Genomic DNA, 19,263 nt, shown 5'->3' with positions numbered 1-19,263 from the left:
GGAGGGAAGGTCTTACGAGGAAAGGTTGAGAGCGCTAGGGCTTTTCTCTTTAGAACGACGATGGATGAGAGGTGACTTGATAGAGGTGTACAAAGTGATCAGAGCTATAGATAGAATGGGCAGCCAGAGACTTTCTCCTAGGGTGGAGGTAGCTTTTGAGGAGACAAAGTTTTAAAGTGAAAGGAGGCAGATATCGGGGAGACGTCAAAGGTAGGTTCTTTATTCAGAGAGTGGTCAGGGTGTGGAATGCATTGCCAGAGATGGTAGTGGAGTCGGCCTCATTAGGGGCATTTAAGCGACTATTAGATAGGCATGTGGATGGTATTACAAAGGTAAGGGTGGAGGTTCGATGGACCTTAGGTTTGGGTAAAAGTTCGGCACATAGTGGGCCAAAGGGCCTGTACTGTGCTGTACTGTCCTATGTTCACACTTACTTGTAACTATTGCACTGTACAATGTTTCATTGATTCATAGAACATAGAACTGTATAGCACAGGTTGTTGTGTGGAGCATGATGCTAAATGAAAATCATCTCTTCTGCCTACCAATGGGTCATATCCCTCCATTCCTTGCATATTCATCAGCTTACTTAAAGTCCCTTAAAATGTCTCCTAAATGCTCCTGTCCTATCTGCCTCCTCCACCACCCCGACAGTGCACTACCATACTACGTTAAAAAAAAGCTTGCCCTTCACATCTCCTTTGAACTTTGCCCCTCTCCCCTTAAATGCATGCCCCTGAGTATTGAACACATCAACTCTGGGAAGAAGATTTGACCGTCAACTCTATCTATGCATCTCAATTTCATAGACCTATCAAGTCTCCCCTCAGCCTGCGCCGCTCGCTATAGCTCATACCCTCTAATCCAGGCAGCATCCTGGTAAACCTTTTCTGCACACTCTCCAATACCTCCACATCCTTCCTGTAATGTGGTGACCAGAAGTGAACACAATACTCTAAATGTGGCCTAATCAAAGTTGCAACATGACATCCAGATCTCTTGTACTCAATTCCCCAACCAATAAAGGCAATATGCTATATGCCTTCTTTACCATCCTATCTACTTGCGTGACTACTTTTGGGGAGCTACGAACTCAAACCCCAAGATCTTTCTGTACATGAATGCTCTTCAGAGTCCTGCCACTAACTGTACACTTTTCCTTAACCTTTGATCTCCCCAAGTGCAGCACCCCAACACTTAGCCAGATTAAACTTCATCTGTCATTTCTCCACCCATATGTGCAACTGATCTATATCCCGCTGTATCCTTCGGCCACCTTCTACACTATCCACTGATCTTTGTATTGACTGCAAACTTACTAACCTGCTCATCTACATTTTTATTTACGTCAAAAAAATGATGGATATTCCTATACCATAATTTGACCTCTAGCACTATTTCCTGTCTCTCAATTACTTGAGTATCCAGAAAAAATCTATTGCTTTCCAAAAATGTTAGCAAATTTAAGGTTCAGCTTCATGTTTAAGTAATTTAAAAGGCAATATGCTGTAAAAGCTCGAGGAGTAGACAACACCTAAGGAACAGAATGAATACATCAAGTCAAACATGACTCTTCTTCAGACCTGCTCTGTTTTTCCAGTGTTTCAGGTTTTAAGTTCCAGATTTCTAGCATCCAGTGTATTATGCTTTTTTATTTAAGATGCGTTGCTAATGAACCCCAATTTACAGAACTTGGTGTAATGCAATGTCTTCACTCTTTGTACTGTACTTCTGTCCAACCCAGATGCTCATATAGGGACTCTGTGGTCTTGAGGCTATGCCTAAAGAAGTCTGCAGATCTTACCTCTGTCCTATTGTTTTGATTCATTTTCTTTTCAATGTTCATTGCTAACATCTGACTCCGAAAGGAGAGGCTCTTTGTTTTCTCGATGACCTGTTGGTATGGTGACACAGCATTGTTTCCCATAACGACATGCCCCTAAAAGCAAAACAAAGCGTAGCTCCAAGATCAGGGAAATTTTCAACGAATTACATGCACTCAATTTTAAACGAATTGCTGAAATATACCAAAGATCAACACACTTTAAATACTTGCAAAAAAAATCACATGCCTATGGAGAAATTGTTTTAAATTTCTGTTTACTCTCAAACGTGAAAACTAGCATACAAGACACACTATAATCGCAAGGTTGCTAACATTATGTAGGAGTATCTATCCACTTAAACTGGAAAGAATGTGGTAACATCTACTGGTTACTGCATATACGAGCTCACATCTATGCCTTTAATACAATGACCGCAGAGGAAAACATATCCTTTCAATAGTACTGAAACAGTATTGCCAAGAAAATATCTACCTATGAACTCTCACACCTATTGGATTTTCAATGACCTTCTACTTTGAAAGACATTAAATACTGAGTATATGACCTTTTACATACATTAGTCACCACTGTAGCAAATGATCTCATGGCAACTGCTGACATTTGTAAAGCACTTTTAATACAGCACAATGGCAAATTTCCTAGGAAATGCCTTGGAGCAAACAAATTTGACACTGAGCTACATAAAGAGGCATCCAAAAACCTCGTCAAAGAGGTAGTTTTCACGAAGCATTTAAGGATTTAGGCATTTAAGCATTCGGGGCCTTGATGGCTGCAGGCATGGTGCCAATGGTAGAATGATTTAATTTTGGGACATTTAAGCTGACAGAATGGGAGTTGCGTAATCATCTTGAAGGAATGTAGGGCTGGAAAAGGCTAGGGATAGGAAGCTGCAAGGCCACGGAGGGATTTGAAAAACAAAGGTGAGAACATTATAAATCAGAAGATTGGTTAATTGGGAGCCAATATAGATCAGTAAGCACAAAAGTGATGGGTGGATAGAGTTTGGATAACTTATGGATAGTAGTTGGAGATCAGCCAAGATTGCATTGAAATAGTCAAGTTAAGGCAAAAAAAAGCATGGATAAGAATTTCAGCAGTAGGTGAGCTAAGGTAGGCCAATGCTGCTCAATGGAAATAGCTCATTTTTGTGTAGATGTGCATGTGTGCTCGAGAATTCATTGAGATTAAATATAGCAATGGTTTTGGTTTTCCAAATATTTAGTTGGAGAAATGGCAATATCATAATAAGCCTAGCCCAGTCTGCAGAACCACAAAGTTAGTGATATTCAGAATCAGTTTACTTCCATACGTGGTGGATATTTGTCAACACAAACGATTGTTGGAATGAGAGTCAAATATGGATTTCAGTAGGCAAAAGAAAAGACCTGACCTAGTATTGAGATGTCAGAAAATCTATGACCATGAGGGTCTCATCCAGAAGAAACCTCTGAAAAGTCACTATTAGTGGTATCATAGGGATAATTATTTTATTTAAGCCTAAAGAATAAAGAAAAAAAAACACCTATTGTACAACTGCATGAAACAATGATCCTTTCTTCATTACTCAATTAGTTTAAAACAGCTAGGTCTACATCGCTGAGGCCAAACGCCAACTCTCCGACACCACCTCCTACCGCCCCCTCGATCATGACCCCACACCCGGGCACCAAACCATCATCTCCAACACCATTCATGACCTCATCACCTCAGGGGACCTCCCAGCCACAGCCTCCAACCTCATTGTTCCCCAACCCCGCACGGCCCGTTTCTATCTCCTTCCCAAAATCCACAAACCTGCCTGCCCTGGTCGACCCATTGTCTCAGCCTGTTCCTGCCCCACTGAACTCATCTCCACCTATCTGGACTCCATTTTCTCCCCTTTGGTCCAGGAACTCCCTACCTACGTCCGTGACACCACCCATGCCCTCCACCACCTCCAGGACTTCCAATTCCCTGGCCCCCAACACCTCATTTTCACCATGGACGTCCAGTCCTATACACCTGTATTCCGCATGGAGATGGCCTCAAGGCCCTCCGCTTCTTTCTGTCCCGCAGGCCCGACCAGTCCCCCTCCACTGACACCCTCATCCGCCTAGCCGAACTCGTCCTCACCCTCAACAACTTCTCTTTCGATTCCTCCCACTTCCTACAGACCAAGCGGGTGGCCATGGGCACCGGCATGGGCCCCAGGTATGCCTCCCTCTTTGTAGGTTACGTGGAACAGTCCCTCTTCTGCACCCACACAGGCCCCAAACCCCACCTCTTCCTCCGTTACATTGATGACTGTATCGGCGCCGCCTCTTGCTCCCCAGAGGAGCTCGAACAGTTCATCCACTTCACCAACACCTTCCACCCCAACCTTCAGTTCACCTGGGCCATCTCCAGCACATTCCTCACCTTTCTGGACCTCTCAGTCTCCATCTCAGGCAACCAGCTTGTAACTGATGTCCATTTCAAGCCCACCGACTCCCACAGCTACCTAGAATACACCTTCTCCCACCCACCCTCCTGCAAAAATTCCATCCCCTATTCCCAATTCCTCCGCCGCATATGCTCCCAGGATGAGGCATTCCACTCCGGCACATCCCAGATGTCCAAGTTCTTCAAGGACCGCAGCTTTCCCCCAGTGGTCGAGAACGCCCTTGGCCGCATCTCCCACATTTCCCGCAACACATCCCTCACACCCCGCCCCCGCCACAACCGCCCAAAGAGGATCCCCCTCGTTCTCACACACCACCCCACCAACCTCCGGATACAACGCATCATCCACCGACACTTCCGGCATCTACAATCCGACCCCACCACCCAAGACATTTTTCCATCCCCACTCTTGTCTGCTTTCCGGAGAGACCACTCTCTCCGTGACTCCCTTGTTCGCTCCACACTGCCCTCCAACCCCACCACACCCAGCACCTTCCCCTGCAACCTCAGGAAATGCTACACTTACCCCCACACCTCCTCCCTCACCCCTATCCCAGGCCCCAAGATGACTTTCCATATCAAGCAGAGGTTCACCTGCACATCTGACAATGTGGTATACTGCATCCATTGTACCCGGTGTGGCCTCCTCTACATTGGGGAAACCAAGCGGAGGCTTGGGGACCGCTTTGCAGAACACCTCCGCTCGGTTCGCAATAAACAACTGCACCTCCCAGTCGCAAAGCATTTCCACTCCCCCTCCCATTCTTTAGATGATGTCCATCATGGGCCTCCTGCAGTGCCACAATGATGCCACCTGAAGGTTGCAGGAACAGCAACTCATATTCTGCTTGAGAACCCCAATGGTATCAATGTGGACTTCACCAGCTTCAAAATCTCCCCTTCCCCCACCGCATCCCAAAACCAGCCCAGTTTGTCCCCTCCCCCCACTGCACCACACAACCAGCCCAGCTCTTCCCCTCCACCCACTGCATCCCAAAACCAGTCCAACCTGTCTCTGCTTCCCTAACCTGTTCTTCCTCTCACCCATCCCTTCCTCCCACCCCAAGCTGCACCTCCATCTCCTACCTACTAACCTCATCCCACATCCTTGACCTCTCCACCTTCCCTGGGCTGACCTGTCCCATCCCTACCTCCCCACCTATACTCTCCTCTCCACCTATCTTCTTTTCTCTCCATCTTTGGTCCACCTCCCCCCCTCTCCCTATTTATTCCAGAACCCTCACCCCATACCCCTCTCTGAAGAAGGGTCTAGGCCCGAAACGTCAGCTTTTGTGCTCCTGAGATGCTGCTGGGCCTGCTGTGTTCATCCAGCCTCACATTTTATTATCTTAGCTCTTTCTGGAGTTTGTTAGCCAGACAAGAATCATCATGCTGCAAAGTTAGCTAGACAGAAACTGTAAAGTTGCCATGAAAAGATGGTGAAAAATCTATTACTCAACACTTCTAAACATAAGACTTAAGCTTTCTTACAAGTTTCTGTTGGAACTTCAATGCTCTGAAAATAAATGATGGTGAATACTTGACTCCAGTCCATGGATTTACAAAGTTGGATTACATTTTAACATCAATTAATGTCATCTGGTTATCTCCAGGCTAGCTATGAATTTGAAAAACATTACCATATGAAAAGTCTTTACTCCTCTTTCCACTGTTTGCTAGAAGTATAAAAAAAGTATAAATCCACACAGTATTTGCCCAAAGATGTGGTGACAAATCCATCCATAATCCCCAAATCAGAAGCACCTACAGAAATTTGCACCAGACTGAAGGAGGGAGTTGGAAGCCGTGAATTGTATCTTTCTACTTGGATCAGTGCAATCAAATTGATTGTATGTCTGGAGAACACATGGAAATCAATGGATTATTTTGTTTTGTGAGAACGCCACATCATGACCCCTGCATTGACTAAACGAAGTTCTTGCTGGATACAGAACTCTTATTTTAGCATTGTGATCCCACCCATCTACAGTTAAGGCAGCACAGATAAGAAGATAATTTTAGAAGGTTCCAAAACAATCGGTCAGGATTGATTTGACAGAGAATTTTAGGAATGACTAGACTATCTTTAGGATAACAGGGTACAAACAATGAATGTCAAAGATCAGTGCTTGACTCAGCTATTTAAAGTCTAAACTAATGGCTTGGGGGTGTGGGGGGAGCACTGCGATACATCTAAGTTTGCAGGCAATACAAAGGTCGGTGGAAATGCCAGCTGAGGATACCACACAGATTTGGCAAAACGTGCCTACAGGTTAAAGTGGCTGGTTAAAAAAAAATCAACTGAATGAGAATGGAGTGGAGAATTGTGAAACTACTTTGGGCAGAATAAAAAAAAGCTGTATTTTGTTTATTCATGAGATGTGGGTAGCACTGGCTAGGTTAATATTTGCTGTCTGTCCCTAATTGCTGTGGGTTTGGAGTTCAGATGTCGGCCAGATCGGATAAGAATGGCAGCTACCTTCACTCAAATACATTGAGTGAACCAGGTGAGATTTTCTAACAATAAACAATGGTTTCGTGGTCTTCATTAGATTCCTAATTCCAGACTTTTTTTTATTGAATTCAAATTTGACCATCTATTGTGGTGGGATTTAAATTCGGATCCCCAGAACATTACTTGCACTAACAGTTTAGAGATAAGGCCATAACCTGTTTTTGCAAAGGTGAAGATTGATAAATGCTAATATTTAGAGTGTCCTTGTATATAAATCTCAAAGTTAATATACAGTCACAGCAAACAATTAGGAAGACAATTGGCATGTTAGTATTTATTGAAAAGGGGACTGAGTGCAAGCTCAAGTCAATTGTGCTTCAATTGTACAGGACGTCAGTGAGACTGTACAGCAAGAAGCTGAAAGACCACTTCTCCTGGCTGTGGTCCAGACCAGAGGTCAATGTCTCAGGATTAAGGGATCAGTCATTTAGGACTGAGATGAGACTTTCTTCCTCCTTAGGGAAGTGAATCTTTGGAATTCAAAACTGCAGAGAGCCAAGGACGCTCAATCTTTTGTGTATTTTCAAGCTTGAGACTGAAGGATCTTTGGCCATAAAGGGAATTGAAGAATCGGAGAATGGGGTGGGGAAAATAGAATCAATGTAACAAATCTCAGTTTTATGGAATAGCAGAGGTTCAAAAGTTGCATATGCCGACGACTGCTCCTAATCTTATATGATTAAGTGGCTATGTGTAGCTCTAATCCCTAACACTTGTAGGATCTCCTGTAGGTTTACAGCAGAAGACTTAAAAAGATACTAACAGCACAGATCTAATACTGTTGCTTTGAAGGGCCTTGAGTTATATTACAAAATTAGCAAGGTGCTACTACATAGATCCAAGTGATTATGATGTGCTGTGGAACAGAAGCCATTCTGCCACTCAGGAGCTTACACTGTTGTCAGGAAGAACATCAATAGAGGTTGTCCCTGCACGTTAAGATATTATTTCACTTGGATTTAGAAGGTTAGCAGCTGATGAATCTTCTGGAGACAAACAATGACAAGTTCAACACTTGACTTAGGTCATGACAAGCTTAGCCTTTATAACTTCAACATTTGGTAATGAGACATTGCATCGCATTCCAGCAGAGCCAAACACAACACAAACAAAAACCTCTTACCAGTTTTGAATCTATTTTTGCATCCAGCCTTGCATTTCGAATTAAGTTGACAATCCATCTCTCTGCTTCTTCGGGAGTCATATTTAGTTTCTCCGCAAGCATGCTGCATTGAAAGGATAACCAAAATCTTAAATGACAGTTCCATCGCTTATCTTCGTATAAGTTTTAATCGGTCTCGATATTGTTTTCTAACTTGAAGTAGCAAACCTTTAATTGTAGAATCCAAAAGGTATGACCCAGAGACCTTCAATGAATAAGCCTTCACTTTGTCAACTTTAACTATATGAAACCCCATTGAAACAACCATCACAAGCGTGATTTCACAAGCATGAATTGTAATAATAAGCTTTGAATGTAATTAATCAATATTTTATGTAAAATTTTTCAGATAAGATTTAAGTTTTAACATTGTCAATTTAATGTGTGATTGATAACAACAGTAAACCAGCAAAATACATTATCCAAACACCCATCCTGGAGAGCACAGATTCATCAAAACACCAGGGTTATGGATCCTTCTCATTGCAAAGGAATCAAAAACCAAACCAGAGCATGAAACGAAGGGAGGCTGCATCAAACAAAAGGGAACAATTTATAATGTCAGCCACAGGGGATCAGGAAAAGAAATGTGATGGTGAGGATTCAGAAAGACTGTGATCCCAGGGAAACAGGTCAGACTCAAACAGGGACAAAGTGTGGACGCGTGGGAAATAAATGAGGAGAGATTTGGTGTGGGGGTGGAGTATGAGGGAGGGGGCAAAAGAGAGTGGGTGATGTAACAGAAAGTGCGGATGGGTGGGAAATAAATCAGAGGCGGAGGGGCGGGAGGAGCACGCGCACGCGAGGGGGGGGGCGAGCGCGAGAGAGGGGCAAGCGCGAGAGAGGGGCAAGCACGAGAGGGACAGACGGGGTCGGGAGGGGCGGGGGGAGGGAAGGCAGAGAAAGGGAGAGAGAGGGGCAGGTGGGGGGGGGGAAGAGAGACGGGGGGATGAGAGAGGTGGGTGGGGAAGAGAGAGAGGTGGGTTGGTGGGGAAGAGAGAGAGGTGGGTTGGGGGGGGGGGAAGGGAGAGGGAGGGGGAGGAGGCAGAGACGGGTGGGGGAGTGGGGGGGTTGTGGGGGAAGAGGGTGGGGGGTGGAGAAGGAGAAACAGAGTCAAGGAGAGACAGAGAGAAGAGACACAGAGACGGACCGTCAGGAGTGAGAGGCGATGATAGACGGGCATGGGGGAGTGAGAGAGTGGGACAGCGAGAGCAACAAACCAGTGTGCCCCACAGAGAGAAAGGGGGGAGAAAGAGACAGAGTGGATGGGGAGCAGCGGGGGAATGAGAAAGGGGGAGTGTGAGACAGGGGAGCGGGGAGGAAGAGACGGAGTCGGAGTCAAAAGGCATCCAAAGGGAGGGGCGGGGGTTCCAAAGAGAGGGCGGTGTCAGAGAGACAGAGTGAATGAGTGGGGGAGAGCTGGGACAGAAATCATAGGGATCAACAAGTTGCCAACTGTAGAGATAAGGTGAAACAACAGAGATTACATGTTGGACAGTTCAGCTAGAAAAAGTCACCATGACATTTTCTCCCCATAGAATCTAAAGTAAGGAGGTATTTCAATCCATCCTGCCCCTGAGGATTCTTTTGTAGATGAATCCACACTCGTCTTGTTGCCCTGGTTAATTGTTTCATCATTTGCTTAACATGCTATCTAACTTTTCTTAGAATCCCTACAGTGGAAACGAGGCCTTCGGCCCAACAAATCCACACCGACTCGCAAATCATCCCACCCAGCCCCATCCCCCTTACCCACCTAATCTACATATCTGTGAACACTACAGGCAATTTAGCATGGCTAATCCACCTAGCCTGCACATCTTTGGACTCTGGGAGAAAGCCGGAGGAAACAGACACAGGGAGAATGTGCAAACTCCACACAGGTGGTCACCCCAGGGTGGAAGCGAACCTGGGCTCCTGGCGCAGTGAGGCAGCAGTGCTAACCACTGAGCAGTCTGCCTTAACTATTCATTGAAGCAAAGCACCACACATTCAAAAGTTCATTGAACAGAAAACTGATAATCCTGGAAGAAATAGGTTTGTTCCAATTATTCCTCCAAATTATTGGAAAACTCTGCTAACTGTTATCCTCTTAGTGCAGCCATGGTTCAGTTGCCAGTACTTTCTCCTGAGTCAGAAAGACATGGGCTCACTTCCTACTTCAAAGACCCAATTTTCTGGACAGGACCTTCAGCGAGGTCATTACACCGAGGATACCTTAAGAGAGAAGGGGGATGTCGATGAAGAAGGAAGACATGAACGAAGTACAAGAGATCCCAGGAGAAGCAGCTACTGTAAACAGGCTGACTGTCTTGGAAACTGTCGAGACAGACGACACTGCCAGTCCGAGAGGTGGACAGTCTCCGAGTCAAAAATTGGTGTAGAGGCAGAGCTGAGAAGTCAGACATCACGGAGAGGTATGGTAATAGGGGACTCCATTGTGAGAGGGACTGACAGGGGTTTCTGCGGCAACAGGCGAGATTTGAGGATGGTGTGTTGCCTTCCTGGTGCCAGGATCCAGGATGTCACTGATAGAGTGCACAGAATCCTCGAGGGTGAAGGTGAAGACTCAGAGGTGGTGGTGCATGTCAGCACTAATGACGTCGGGAAGAAAAGGAGAGGCATTCTACAGCGGGACTTCAGAGAACTCAGAAGAAGGCTGAAAAGCAGGACTTCCAGGGTGGTCATCTCTGGTTTGCTACCGATTCCTCAGGCTGGAGAGGGCAGGAACAGAGAGATAATGGACTTGAATGTGTGGCTGAGAGACTGGTGCCGGAAGCAAGGATTTAAATTCTTGGATCACTGGCGTATGTTTTGGGGTAAGGATAAATTGTACAAGAGATACGGGCTGCATCTTAATAGGTGGGGGGGGACCAGCTTTCTGGCAGGCAGGTTTGCAACTGCAACACAGGTGTGTTTAAACTAAGGAGTGGGGGGGGGGGGGGGGGGGCAAACTGGAAATTTAAGAATGAAGTTAAACGGAAACTGAGAATAAGAGAGGTTAAGAAGGACAACAGAAACAACAGAGCAGAAAACTCAAGAAGGTATCGTACAGTATGGCCAAGTGAAATAGGGATTGATAGGAAGGGTGAGGGGAGAAACAAATTAAAAATATGATATATGAATGCACGAAGCATAAGAAATAAGGTGGATGAGCTTGAGGCTCAGTTGAAAGTTGGCAAGTATGATGTTGTGGGGATAACTGAGACATGGCTTCAAGTGGACAGGGCCTGGGAAATGAATATTCAAGGTTATACGTGCTATTGAAAGGACAGACTGGTGGGCAGAGGGGGTGGGGTGGCCCTGTTGGTGAGGAATGATATTCAGTCCCTGGCGAAGGGGGACATAGAGTCAGGAGATGTTGAGTCAGTATGGATAGACCTGAGAAATTCTAAGGGTAGAAAGATCCGAGTGGGGGTTATCTATAGGCCTCCAAACAGTAGTCAGGATGTAGGGTGCAAGATGAATCAAGAGTTGAAATTGGCCTGTCTCAAAGGTATCACTACAGCTATTATGGGAGATTTCAACATGCGGTAGACTGGGAGAATCAGGATGGTACTGGACCCCAAGAAAGGGAGTTTGTGGAGTGCCTTCAAGATGGATTCTTAGAACAGCTTGTACTGGAGCCTACCAGGGAGGAGGCAATTCTGGATCTGGTATTGTGCAATGAACCAGATTTGATCAGGGACCTCAAAGTAAAGGAGACATTAGGAGGTAGTCACCATAATATGATAAGTTTTAATCTTCAGTCTGAGAGGGAGAAGGGAGAATCGGAAGTGTCAGTATTGCAGTTGAATAAAGGGAACTAGGGAGCTATGAGGGAGGAGCTGGCCAAAGTTCAATGGTTCAATACCCTCGCAGGGATGGCAGTGGAACAACAATGGCAGGTATTTCTGGATATAATGCAGAATGTGCAGGATCAGTTCATACCAAAGAGGAAGAAAGATCCTAAGGGGAGGCGGGGGCAGCCGTGGCTGACGAGGGAAGTTAAGGATTGTATAAAAATAAGAGGAGAAGTATAACATAGCAAAGATGAGTGGGAAGCTGGAGAACTGGGAAGCTTTTAAAGAGCAACAGCGGATAACTAAAAAGGCAATACACAGAGAAAAATGAGGTATGAAGGAAAACTGGCCAAAAATATACAGGAGGATAGTAAAAGCTTTTTTAGGTATGTAAAAAGAAAAAAAAAAGGTTACAACTAAAATTGGGCCCTTGAAATCAGAGACGGGTGAATTTATTATGGGGAACAAGGAAATGGCAGAAGAGTTGAATAGGTACATAGAACATGACAGCACAGTACAGGCCCTTCGGCCCTCGATGTTGTGCCAACCTGTCATACCGATCTCAAGCCCATCTAACCTACGCTATTCCATGTACGTCCATATGCTTATCCAATGACGACTTAAATGTACCTAAAATTGGCGAATCTACTACCGTTGCAGGCAAAGCGTTCCATTCCCTTACTACTCTCCGAGTAAAGAAACTACCTCTGACATCTGTCCTATATCTTTCACCCCTCAACTTAAAGCTATGCCCCCTCATACTCGCCATCGCCATCCTAGGAAAAAGGCTCTCCCTATCCACCCTATCTAACCCTCTCATTATTTTATATGTTTCAATTAAGTCACCTCTCAACCTTCTTCTCTCTAATGAAAACAGCCTCAAGTCCCTCAACCTTTCCTCATAAGACCTTCCCTCCATACCAGGCAACATCCTAGTAAATCTCCTCTGCACGCTTTCCAAAGCTTCCACATCCTTCTTATAATGCGGTGACCAGAACTGTAAACAATACTCCAAGTGCGGCTGCACCAGAATTTTCTACAGCTGCACCATAACCTCTTGGTTCCGGAACTCGATCCCTCTATTAATAAAAGCTAAAACACTGTATCCCTTCTTAACAGCCCTGTCAACCTGGGTGGCAACTTTCAAGGATCTGTGTACATGGACACCGAAATCTCTCTGCTCATCTACACTACTAAGAATCTTACCATTAGCCCTGTACTTTGCCTTCTGGTTACTCCTACCAAAATGCATCACCTCACACTTGTCTGCATTAAACTCCATTTGCCACCTCTCAGCCCAGCTCTGCAGCTTATCTATGTCTCTCTGCATCCTACAGCATCCTTCATCACTATCCACAGCTCCACCGACCTTAGTGTCGTCTGCAAATTTACTAACCCATCCTTCTACGCCCTCATCCATGTCATTTTTATAAATGACCTAACAGCAGTGGACCCAACACCAACCCTTGAGGTACACCACTAGTAACTGGTCTCCAGGTACTTTGGATCTGTCTTCACTAGGGAAGACACATGCGATCTCCCAGATGCAGTAGTAGCTGAAGGACCGAGGGTAACGGACGAACTGAAGGGTATTTATATTAGCCAGGAAATGGTGTTGGATAGACTGTTAGGTCTGAAGGCCGATAAGTCCCCGTGACATGATGGTCTGCAATCCAGGGTGCTTAAGGATGTGGCTCTAGAAATTGTGGACACATTGGTAATTATTTTCCAAGGTTCTACAGATTCAGGATCAGTTCCTGCGGATTGGAGGGTGGCAAATGTTGTCCCACTTTTCAGGAAAGGAGGGAGAGAGAAAACAGGAAATTATAGAACGGTTAGCCTGACATCAGTGGTGGGAAAGATGCTGGAGTCAATTATAAAAGATGAAATTACGACTCATTTGGATAGCAGTAACAGGATAGGTCAGAGTCAGCATGGATTTTTGAAGGGGAAATCGTGCTTGACTAATCTTCTGGAATTTTTTGAGGATGTATCTATGAAGATGGATAAGGGTGAACCAGTGGATGTAGTATACCTGGACTTTGAGAAAGCCTTTGATAAAGTCCCACATAGGAGATTGGTGAACAAAATGAGGGCACATGGTATTGGGAGCAAAATACTGACCTGGATTGAAAATTGGCTGGCTGACAGGAAGCAAAGAGTAGTGATAAATGGGTCCCTTTCAGAATGGCAGGCAGTGACCAGTGGGGTACCACATGGTTCGGTGCTGGGACCGCAGCTGTTTACGATATACATTAATGATATAGACGAAGGCATTAAAAGTAATATTAGCAAGTTTACTGATGACACAAAGTTGGGTGGCAGTGCGAAATGTGAGGAGGATGTTATGAGAATACAGGGTGATTTGGACAGGCTAGGTGAGTGGACGGATGCTTGGCAGATGCAGTTTAATGTGGATAAATGTGTGGTTATACACTTTGGTGGCAAGAACAGGAAGGCAGATTACTATCTCAATGGAATCAAGTTAGGTAAAGGGGAAGCACAACGAGATCTAGGTGTTCTTGTACATCAGTCAATGAAAGCAAGCAAGGTACAGTAGGTAGTGAAGAAAGCTAATAGCATGCTGGCCTTCATAACAAGAGGAATTGAGTATAGGAGAAAAGAGGTCCTTCTGCAGCTGTACAGGGCCCTGGTGAGGCCGCACCTGGAGTATTGTGTGCAGTTTTGGTCTCCCAATTTGAGGAAGGACATTCTTGCTATTGAGGGGGTGCAGCGTAGGTTCACAAGGTCAATTCCCGGAATGGCGGGACTATCATATGTTGAAAGATTGGAGCGACTGGGCTTGTATACACAGAGTTTAGAAGGATGAGAGGGGATCTGATTGAGGCGTGTAAGGTTATTAAGGGATTGGACACTTTGGAGGCAGGAAGCATGTTTCCGTTGATGGGTGAGTCCAAGACCAGAGGACACAGTTTAAAAATAAGGGGTAGGCCATTTAGAACAGAGTTGAGGAAAAACGTCTTCACCCAGAGAGTGGTGGATACATGGAATGCTCTGCCCCACAAGGCAGTGGAGGCCAACTCTCTGGATACTTTCAAGAAAGAGATAGATAGAGCTCTTAAAGATAGTGGAATCAAGAGTTATGGGGATAAGGCAGGAACAGGATACTGATTGTGGATGATCAGCCATGATCATAATGAATGGTGGTGCTGGCTCGAAGGGCCGAATGGGACTCCAGCATCTAATGTCTATTATCAAATCAAAACTATCATATTCAGGGTTTCAGTGAAATGGTGCTGCACTATTGGACGTATTGTCTTTTGGAGAAGACATTAACTGAGGCCTTATGCCCTCTCTCTCTGAATGCAAATGGTCCTAAGGCACCATTTAAAAGAACTGGATTCTTATTTATCAACTAACATTGCCAAAAAATTTCTGATAGCCAGTGCATTACTTTTTTGGGGATTTTGCTATGCAGACATTGAACACTACATTTTCTACATTAAAACAGGTACTCAACTTCAGAAGTAATTGATCTGTTATAAAGGACTGAGTATACCAAGATACTGTGTAAACATAAATTTGATACTATTCAGTAATGCACAGCATTGCTTGTGTTTCTCCACAACAGCATATGGAGTTTTTACTGAGGCCCCAGCGCAGGACATTGGCTGAGCAGAGGCCCTGGCTTGTGCTTAACCCATTGAGCAATTACCACTCTTGCGATAAGTGCACCATTTGACAGATTGCCTACTCCTAGATTAAAGGGACGTTTGCTGGTAGATTTTGCATCGGAAAGCTGCTCCATATGGGGCACCGAGTTGAAGGCATGTGGTCCCGAACAGGTCGCTGTTCAGCACTGATGCTTCAAGCAGTTTACTTCAGTCAGGTGATGTGCTGGGGAGTGATGTTTGCAAGGACAGGACACCAGGGCCAAGTACTGATTGGAGGGTTCCAATACGTCAGATGACCTATGCTAAACAGGCGGGCAATTCTGTAATGTGGCCTGAATGGTGAGTGAAGAAGTGCAGTGTTGTGGCAGCAGCATCCCACATGAATCCAGCAACTTTGGTCAGTTGCTTTTTCCTGGTTTTGAGGGTTTTATTCCTGATATTGTCTGAATGCCAATGTCCTATCTAAGACTTGGAATTATTCTTTATTTTCTAATTATCCATGTAGATATGCAATTGTTTTTTGGCACTGGCATTGTGATGGTGGATATAATTATACAGGTTCAAAAACAAACTTGCTGGAAAAGCTCAGCAGGTCTGGCAGCATCTGTGAAGGAGAAAACAGAGTCCAGTGACCCATCCTCAGAATTGAATGAGTTTAAAACAAGCCTTTCTGACATTACACGCCCAAAAATCCACACAGAACACTGGTTGAACCAACTACTTTGTTACAAATTTCCCATTACTTTGTGGCTGTTGCAGTAAATGCCCTTGCTTATTTAACCAATGCTATCCCTCAATAATTACAATAATTCCATTCATGAATAATTTAGCTAGAGTACTTAAACCAGAGGTTAATGAATACTGTTCTCTGATGAAAAACACATAGCTAAAGGATTTTTAGTTGCAAGGGGCAGTTGCTTTAGTTCTTCACAATAAATCTGGGTTCAGGAAATTATTTCTGTCATCACTGAAAAATATTATTCACTTCCTAACGTCACAGAAAAGGAAAACATTAATGTTTTTTATCTACATCCTTCTGGAAGGTCTTCAGAGTTTAATTATTTCAGATCTAAATGCACTTCACACCTGTAGCTGGCTGCTTGCTACATTACAAAGGTAGCAAGATCAAGTTTCTTGCATCAGTGATACTAGATATTTGACTGGAAACAGATAATGACACAACACCAGAGAAAGGTTAATCCAAGCCACTTCAGTCTTTTTGTTGTTTGCTATTAGCACACTGATAAGGCATAGTGAAGACTGTTCTAGAGAAATGCTTCATACTAATTCCTTTATTAGGTACAAAAGACGCTCCGTTCACAAAATCACTGATCTTGAACAAACACCACAAAAACAGATCAGGGAGATTCCTGTGCTTTGTCAATGCGATTGCAGTGGTCAGTGTGCTGACTGTTCTTATTAAAGTCCAGACTCAAAGGCCAGTTTCTACTACATTTCTGCCCAAAAATGTGAGATGTGTCACTTCTATTTCTTTAGAAAAATCTGACATGCATTCCTTTGCATAAGCATCACAAATGCAGATGGTGTTTCCTGTGGTTTTTCAATAAACTTACTGCACATGCTGCTGCTGTGTGGCTAGTTTCAGGGACCAATAAATCCCAGTCTATCATCAACTGCAAGTCTCCAGGAACTCTTGGCATTCTACTGCAGCAGCCAACTGTGTTTACCTGCCAGTAAATCACATGCACTAAAGCCACAGACTTGAGAACCATGCAGTTTCCCACTACTTCCTGTAATTAAATTTCTTCAGAAGTCAAGTAACTTTCTGACGCATACACTAAACTGAAACTAGCAAGCTCAATTAGGGAGGGTTATCACACTTTTAAAAAAACACATTTGGATTCTTCAGCACAGATGTATTTGAAGCGTGCAAGCACGACCAAGTAAAGTTGAATGATAGAAAAAAGTAACAGCAGATATGAATGAGCCATGAGATTTTATGAAAAGAGTTAGAAACTTACAATAGGCCTGACCAAAAATGTGCACAATAGAAAGCCTGCAGTATCCCAGCATTCGACCCAACACACATCTGTCTCCCTAAAACTACTGACAGAAACAATCTGATCATTTACTTCCTTATGGCAAAACAGACACTCAAAAATGACAGACAAGCTAGTCCACCATGTTCAACTCACACTTAGCATGTCAGGTCATCAGGATGCAACACTCCCTGCTCCACACTAACCATGTAATCATCCAGGGGAGGCAAGGAAAATGTAAAAATCTCAGTTAGTAAGGGGGAGGAGGTGATGAGTGATTAAAAATCTCTGGAAATCTTCTCAACAGCAAATTGCATCGGCAATGGATACAAAAACTGCCACTTAACTTCTATACAGTGTAATTATTGCTCCAACCAGCAACATATCTCCTCCTTGAAGGCAGAGTGTCCGCATTCACTGTGCCAGCTGGTAACATACTGCAGACATTCCCTACTCTCTAGGAGAAGCCTGGCCAAACATACAGCATATTTTCGCTTCTATATTATTTGAGTCACTTCATTTCCAAACCACCCAAAAACAAGGTCAAACTTAATTATCCAATCAACAGACCTCCAATTCTGCCCTTTTATCAGCGGTCACAATCAGATCACCTCTAAGTCTATACAGCTCTAGCCCGAATATATCTGTTGAAAAAGTCAGGAGTCATTCTCGTCATTCCTCTTTGAACCCTTCTAGTGGCTACTACACAGTTGATCTATATTACAATCCCAATACAATTTCACAATGCACTGACTGTGATGCATGTTTTGCCATCCCAAAGATGGAAAAGGCACATTTCTTTTGTCAAATGCAACATGGAACTCTGATATCAACTTAACATCTTTCAAATCTTCCAGGTGCAGTTTCTACAAAGAAAAGCAAATACATTTCAACATTTGCACTGTAACAGAATTAACTATCAGCCAAGTCCATGTTTTTGGGCTTATGTTCCAAAGAAATTGTTATAAAATCTAAGCAAACAAATCGTTTATACATTTCAGACACAGAAACTCCAATCCATGTCAGGATCCTCACGGGATAAAATGGACAAAAGATTTCTTTAGTCAATAGAAATACGTACAACTGCAAATTATCACTACATTCCAAAAAAGGTCATGAACTCAATAAACCTCTTGAAACGTTTTTGTAAAATTATCAAAGTGCAAAGTGTACATTTGTCAGAAAAAAATGATAGGCAAGAAGAGCACAATGACTTGTCAGATTTCAACTGTACTGCCATCAGATGAGGGGCAAAGAAAGGAAATGTAAACAGAATAAGGGAGTCAAGTAGTCAGTGATAATGGGAACTGCAGATGCTGGAGAATCCAGGATAATAAAATGTGAGGCTGGATGAACACAGCAGGCCCAGCAGCATCTCAGGAGCACAAAAGCTGACGTTTCGGGCCTAGACCCTTCATCAGAGAGTCAAGTAGTCAGCATGGGATCAGAGAATCCTGCCGGTGGAAATGCAATGGCACCTAAGGCAGAGCCAGAAAAAAGCTGATTTCAATGTACTACATATGTGAGAAACATAGAAAATAGGTGCAGGAATAGGCTATTTTGCCATTCAAGCCTGCATCACCACTCAGTGCAATCATAGTTGATTATGCAATTTTAGTATCCCACTCCTGTTTTCTCTCCGTACCTCTCAATCGCTTTAGCCACAAGAACCACAGCCAGCTCCCTCCTGTATGTATCTAATGAACTGGCCCTGACAGCTTTCTGTGGTAGAGAATTCTACTGGTACACAATTCAGAGTGAAGAAATTCTTTTTCATCCCAGTCCTGAATGACTTACCTCTTACTGTTCGACTGTAACCTCTAGTTCTGGACTTACCCAACATCAGGAACAATCTTCCTGCATCTAGCTTTTCCAGTCCCATCAGGGTTTTACAAGTTTCT

At 44.1% G+C, this 19,263-nt stretch overlaps 1 protein-coding gene across 1 annotated transcript in view; it reads right to left on the bottom strand.

Moving 5' to 3' along the window:
* Positions 1 to 19,263, bottom strand: part of LOC125452095 (eukaryotic translation initiation factor 3 subunit E) — a 190,440-nt gene that overhangs the window by 12,736 nt on the left and 158,441 nt on the right. The window contains exons 11-12 of the mRNA XM_059645759.1: positions 7,907 to 8,009; positions 1,805 to 1,939 (exon numbers count right to left, since the gene is read on the bottom strand). Coding sequence (XP_059501742.1) covers positions 1,805 to 1,939; positions 7,907 to 8,009 — 238 coding nt within the window. The remainder of the gene's footprint in view (positions 1 to 1,804; positions 1,940 to 7,906; positions 8,010 to 19,263) is intronic.

This window comes from Stegostoma tigrinum, chromosome 5 (genome assembly GCF_030684315.1).
Source record: "Stegostoma tigrinum isolate sSteTig4 chromosome 5, sSteTig4.hap1, whole genome shotgun sequence".
In the NCBI taxonomy this organism is placed as follows: Eukaryota; Metazoa; Chordata; class Chondrichthyes; order Orectolobiformes; family Stegostomatidae; genus Stegostoma; species Stegostoma tigrinum.
This window is presented reverse-complemented; position numbering and strand designations above follow the sequence as displayed.